Source organism: Scleropages formosus, chromosome 8 (assembly GCF_900964775.1).
Source record: "Scleropages formosus chromosome 8, fSclFor1.1, whole genome shotgun sequence".
Classification (NCBI taxonomy): Eukaryota; Metazoa; Chordata; class Actinopteri; order Osteoglossiformes; family Osteoglossidae; genus Scleropages; species Scleropages formosus.
This window is the reverse complement of record NC_041813.1, coordinates 17,116,876-17,123,286: the sequence shown is the minus strand read 5'-3', so window position 1 is coordinate 17,123,286 and position 6,411 is coordinate 17,116,876. Positions and strand designations below refer to the sequence as shown.

General features: G+C 42.5%; 1 protein-coding gene across 1 annotated transcript; it reads left to right on the top strand.

Moving 5' to 3' along the window:
- LOC108935741 (antigen WC1.1-like) lies at positions 1-5,735 on the top strand. The gene is made up of 7 exons (XM_029254123.1): positions 1-19; positions 113-427; positions 1,012-1,191; positions 3,858-4,007; positions 4,148-4,444; positions 4,978-5,298; positions 5,407-5,735. The coding sequence occupies exons 1-7, from the start codon at positions 1-3 to the stop codon at positions 5,733-5,735; spliced, it is 1,611 nt and encodes a 536-aa protein (XP_029109956.1).
- The last annotated feature ends 676 nt before the right edge of the window (positions 5,736-6,411 follow it).

Genomic DNA, 6,411 nt, shown 5'->3' with positions numbered 1-6,411 from the left:
ATGTCCCTTCAGCTCATCAGTTCTTTCCCTTTGAAAATATTCATTAATAATGGTATTACTTATTTGGAGCTATAGGTCTGCTGCTGTCGTCTAATTACTTCTCTCTTCCCAGGACCTGATGATTTGAGACTGGTGAATGGAAGCAGTCCTTGCTCTGGGACAGTGGAGGTGTACCGCTGGGGACAGTGGGGGACAGTAGCCCAGTATAACTGGGACTTAAACGATGCTACAGTGGTGTGTCGACAGCTGGGCTGTGGCTCTCCTGTAGTAACACCAATTAGAGCTCACTTTGGAGAAGGTTCTGGAAGGGTGCTGCTCAGAGATCTTTCCTGCAATGGGTCAGAGTCTGCACTCAGGGACTGTGGAGCAGTTGACTTCAGACACATAGACTTCCCACACAAGTTTGACGCTGGCGTTATCTGCTCAGGTAGGATGTAGTATCTGGTATTAGACTGTCAGTTGTAATGGTTTTCTTGCACCCCATTTGCACAGTACACCAACACATCAGAGAGATGGTTGGTGAAATAGGGAGGGTATGGAACTTATGTTTAAAATTTTAGGTTTCTGTCTTAAAACGGGGTTCTTTCTCTTTTACTGAAATTGCACTTGAATTGCAGCTATAAATACGAATCTGGATTTTTGCCCCTTGAAAAGTTGATACAAAATATTTTTTTTCACATCTATATAATTTGCAATTCAGCAAATACTTTTTTTGCAGTGATGAAAATATTCTCAGTATTTTTAATAGCAAGTTTTTTTATCATAATATTGTCACATTATTTACACATCACGACACTGTTTTCTCTGAAACATATTTAACTGTTGTAGTATACCTGTGTTACTCAATTCCTTAATGTAGACTTCTTCGATTTTGCACTTGTAGATTAGATTACTGGTTGACCATATTGCCATCAGTGCAATGAAATACATTTTAGAGCAATTCATAATCAAACACTGAGTTGCTTTTGCCAATTTTAAAGCCAGACTGCTTTACCTGTTTTCGGATTCCAGATTTTGTGAAACTTGAGGGTGGAGCTGACCGCTGCTCTGGGAGAGTGGAGGTGAAGCTCAATCACTCCTGGGCTACACTGTGTGATGTTGACTTTGACTGGCAGGATGCTCAGGTGGTCTGTGGGGAGTTGGACTGTGGGGATCCTTCAGCTCTACACAAGGTGCCTCACTTTGGTCAAGGTGAAGGTCCCATCTGGTCTAAACACTTCCATTGTGAAGGTCATGAGTCCTTCCTACATGAGTGTCTCACCACAGACAGACCAGAACAAAGCTGTAGACACGGAAACGTGATATTGGTTTGTACAGGTAAAGATTTAAACTTTTTACAGTCTCTCACTTTCCATAACCACTAGTCTAAGTTAGGGTAGCAGCAGTCAAAGTCTGTCTGGGAATCGTGGCTCACAAGGGTAAGTGGGGTACACCATGGATAGAACCCCAGTCCATCATGGGACTTTTAATGCTTAACATATCAATTCGCTTTTGAGAAAAGCGTTTGCTAAATGAATAAATGTAAATGTAAATGTAACTGAAATAATTATTTTTGGAGATTAAATGCTTGCTGTTACACTCTTACATGATCATTGAGCTGTTTGTAATATGATCAAATAAGTCAGTCAGTTTTAGTTTTTATACATATTTTAGTTAATGCAAGCTTACCATAATATCTTTTATTTGTTTTCTTATGAAATTGAATGTATGCACTATATAAATTTGTGTTAACAACATTTCCTAACTCCCATAATCAAGAACCTACAGAACCTTAAGTATACAGTAAATGTGTAGTTTTTCTATTGCATCTTTTCTTATTATGGGATACAGTAGATTCCATGATAGTTATAAATAGAAGAAAAATGTATTTCTGTGCAGCACTGAGTTCAGTAATACTCTTGATGCTCTCACTGTCACAACATCTGTCTCAAGATACTGTGAGGTCTTTCTTTGAGAACTACGTTTCAGGCAGTGACTCTGTCTTCCCTCTTTTCAGGATCTGAAGAAGTAAGAATAGCGAATGGGGGCAGTCCCTGTGCTGGGACAGTGCAGATCTATCGCTGGGGACAGTGGTGGGCAATAGCTTTAGCATCTGCTGACATGAAAAGGTTTGTAAACCCTCGCAGAGTGGTAGGAAGACAGTTGGGTTGTGGACCATTGCAATTCATTGGTGGACCTGAACATGAAGTGGTTTATGAAAAGCACGTGGTGCGTGGTGAAGATATCTGCGAAGGGTCAGAATCTGTACTGTGGGAATGTATGACAGACCTATTCAATGAAATTGATTTACCTTACCCAGATGTCACCCAAATGACTTTTTCAGGTAAGAAATACAACAGAACAGAGCACCCTACAGAGTTTTTCCCTGTCTTCCTCATCTTTTAATTTTATTTTTAATATATAAAATAAATATTTTGTTTTTTTAAAAACTTTAATTCATATTTAGTTTGCTTGTTTTCTCACTTAATCTTCATTGAGACCTTTAATGGCTTCCAACTTTAAAGCTGAAAATGGCTTTATACTGTATATTAGTAAACAACAAGCTTTACATAATTTTCTGTCAAATTTCTCAGAAAGAAACCAAATCAAATAAATGTTATAGTGAACTTATACATTTATAAGTATGTCATAAGTACAATTTTAATGATTATGAACATAGTTGTTACTACATTACTCCATTTAGCAGACACTTGTCTCCGAAGCAACTTCCAATGAACTATATGTAGTGTTATCAGCCCACACCTTATTCACCAAGGTGACTTACACTGGAGGATACACTACTTACAATAGGTCACTCATCCATACATCAGCGGAACACACTCTCTCTATCACTCACACACTATGGGTGAACCCGAAGAGCATATATCTGGACTGTTGGAGGAAACCCACGCAGACACGAAGAACATGCAAAGGCCACACAGACTGATTAGGGATCAAACCCATGTTCTTTCACACTACCCAGGCATTGCAAGACAGGAATGCTACTCACTGTGCCACCATGCCTCACTAATGCAGTCACTGGTGAACTGCTGTGGTATTTCAGATACAGGTGTTCACCAGTGACTGTATTAGTGAGGAAAGCTGGCCTATTCAATTATCAAAATTTCAATCATTCTAGTACTGAAAGATAAAGTACTGTAACCTTATAAGAAAGAAAAAAAAATTTTATATCGAAATGTATCATATGACCAACTTATTTGCTTTCATACATCAGGTCATCGAGGGATTCGGCTAAAAGGAGGAACTCAGTCTTGCTCTGGGAGACTGGAAGTTCAACATGGAAAGATCTGGGGAACAGTGTGTGATGCTGACTTCGACTGGCAGGATGCTGAGGTGGTCTGTAGGTCCCTGGACTGTGGGGAACCTGCAGAAGTGGTGGGAACATCCAGGTTTGGTCCAGGAGAGGGACAAGTGTGGGCCGAGGAGTTTCAGTGTCGGGGAAACGAGTCTCATCTTGTTTTTTGTCCAAAGGCAGCACACAATCAGAGTTGTGCCCATGACAAAGATGTTGGACTGGTGTGTTCTGGTAAGAGTGTGCTGTTCTGACATCCTAGCAATCTAAGATTTTAGACCAAGTTAACAAATTTAATACAGTCTATATTATGTTAGTAACTGAGAGTTCAACAATGTTGCTTTAAATACAAATGTAGAAGTTGAAAGATGTAACTGCATTTAATTCTGTTTCTTCGTGCTGTGCCAAGGATACACAGGGGTCAGACTATCAGGTGGCTCCAACCACTGCTCTGGTAAAGTGGAACTGAGATACAATGGAAAATGGGGGACTGTTTGTGATACTTCATGGGATGTAAGAGCCTCAGCTGTCCTCTGTCATCAACTGAAGTGTGGTCATGCTGTAGGACAGGCCTGGTTTGGGGAAGGAAGTGGTCCCATCTGGCCTGATGTATTTCAGTGCCATGGGAACGAGACACAACTCTCCCAGTGTGCTGTGTCCCCATGGAGTCGGGCAGCCTGCTCTCATGGACAGGATGTAGGAGTCATCTGCTCTGGTAAGGGACCAGCATATAGACTAAGACTTGGACACATGAAGTCTCTTTTCACTGAAATCATAAAAGCATTTATAGACCGTGTCAAAAAATTGAGCGATGCCATCTTCATGTGTTTACAGGCTCATCTCTGTCCCTTTCAGTTGGGGGAGTCAGGCTGCTGTCAGGGGGGAGTGACTGTGAGGGCTGGGTGGAGGTTTTCTATAACCAGACATGGTGGAGGATCCATAAGAAGTCCTGGAGCTTCACAGATAGTTCCGTGGTCTGCAGACAGCTCGGCTGTGGCTCTGCAGCGAAGGTCCGTCCATCTGGGGCAGGTGAAGGTGACAGGTGTGTGACGGGATTCCAGTGTTCAGGAACGGAGGCTCATCTGGGGACCTGCAGCTCTCCACAAATACTCACCTGCAAACCCAGAGACCAGGTGTTCATAATCTGCACCAGTGAGTGCTCCCAATGAGATCTGATTTCTGTATTGTCATTTAACAGATCATATTCAAACCACACACACACACACACACACACACACACACACACACACACACACACACACACACACACACACACACACACACACACACACACACACACACACACACACACACACACACACACACACACACACACACACACATTTTCAGAACCGCTTGTCCCATACGGGGTCACGGGGAACCAAAGCCCACCCGGCAACACAGGGCGTAAGGCTGGAGAGAGGGAGGGGACACACCCAGGACGGGACGCCAGTCCGTCGCAAGGCACCCCAAGCGGGACTTGAACCCCAGACCCACCGGAGAGCAGGACTGCGGTCCAACCCACTGCGCCACCGCGCCCCTCATATTCAAACCAGACCAGTACAATTTAATGTCAGTTTACTGTGATCTAGGAAAGCTGCTGTTCTGATTAGTTGCTATTTTTACAATCCTAAAATAATTTAGCTGAAGTCAAGTTAGTTTCCTCACACTGTCTGTTCTTCCAGACCACAGGTCTCTCCGCCTAGTTGGGGGTGGTGGAGAGTGTGCTGGGAGGCTGGAGGTTTTCCACAGGGGCTCTTGGGGGACGGTGTGTGATGACTTCTGGGGTCTGGCAGAAGCTCAGGTTACCTGCAGACAGCTGCGATGTGGGACAGCCCTCAGAGGGCAGAACCCGGTACCAGCCTACTTTGGCCCAGGATCTGGACCCATCTGGCTTGGGCGACTGGGCTGTACAGGAAGCGAGTCGTCCCTGTGGGACTGTCCCTCAGCACGGTTTGAACAGCAAGATTGTGGTCACAAGGAGGACGTGGGGGTTGTGTGCTCAGGTACAGGATAGGAGAGATTTTATTTTCTTTATCCTCATCTTATCTACTGGATAAGCCCATGATGACAATATTCCTGGTTCAGCCTTCTCTTCTCCCTTTCATGCTCAGAGCACAAGCTTCTGCGTTTGTCTGAGGGCTGCTCTGGCCATACAGAGGTCTACTACAATGGAAGCTGGAGAAGTTTGTGCTTCAATCACATGGAAAAGACTACGGCAGCAGTGATCTGTCGTCAGCTCGGCTGTGGAGACAAGGGGACAGTCGATGAGACAATCTCCAGGCTCAGTCCTGAACCTACAGGAAATGATGGTCTCAAATGTCGCCCCCATGACTCCTCACCGTGGCAGTGTCCATTCTCACTATGGGGACAGAATACTTGTACTGATACCAAGGTGGCTAAGATCTACTGCTCAGGTGAAGTTTACACTCAGTCAACATAAAGCAGCATGTACAATAGGTGTATTTGTTGATACGTTATGTATAAATTGTAATTTTCCTACCTTGCTTCCATTTTCAGAAGGAAAGCATCACATCCCTTTTGACGTCAGTGATTGTGGATCTTCCAACTATCAGAGCTTATGTTCAGGTAAGTTTTGAGAAGGAAAATCACTACTTGTGATTTTTATGGCAAAGTAATGTTTCCATGGTTTAACAGATTTTAATAAACCCTTGCTTGTTATTTTATTTACCTCAAATTTTTTTTAACACAGATGGAAGTTACAGACTTCTATATGTGCACACATTTATCATAAAAATAAAAATTTGTGATCCCATCCACATGAAAAGAGTGCAGTCAGTTCTAGTATAGCACCCATTTAAATTATGCAATTTAAATATATGGAGGTGGATGAAAGGAAACATTACAGAAATTGATGTTATAAAGCACTTTGAAAGAAAAGAAGAAAACATCACAAACTGCATTTTTTGTCACTATTTGGTGTTTTGTATTTTATTTACAGTACATTATTTTGGCAAGTTATTAAATGTTTTTAAGAATTTTAGTAAGTCATACCCCTAATGAAATTTCAATAGTTAACCTTTGTGCTGATTGACATAATATCATCATTATGCTCTTATACAATATCAGATCATAGCAGAACTGACTGTCTCTACAGA

Bases quoted from the DNA above. Each gene is read 5' to 3' on its own strand.
- LOC108935741 (XM_029254123.1), top strand. The intron at 428-1,011 runs GTAGGATGTAGT...TTCGGATTCCAG, and splicing joins CGCTGGCGTTATCTGCTCAG to ATTTTGTGAAACTTGAGGGT. The intron at 1,192-3,857 runs GTGAAGGTCCCA...GTCATGCTGTAG, and splicing joins GGTGCCTCACTTTGGTCAAG to GACAGGCCTGGTTTGGGGAA.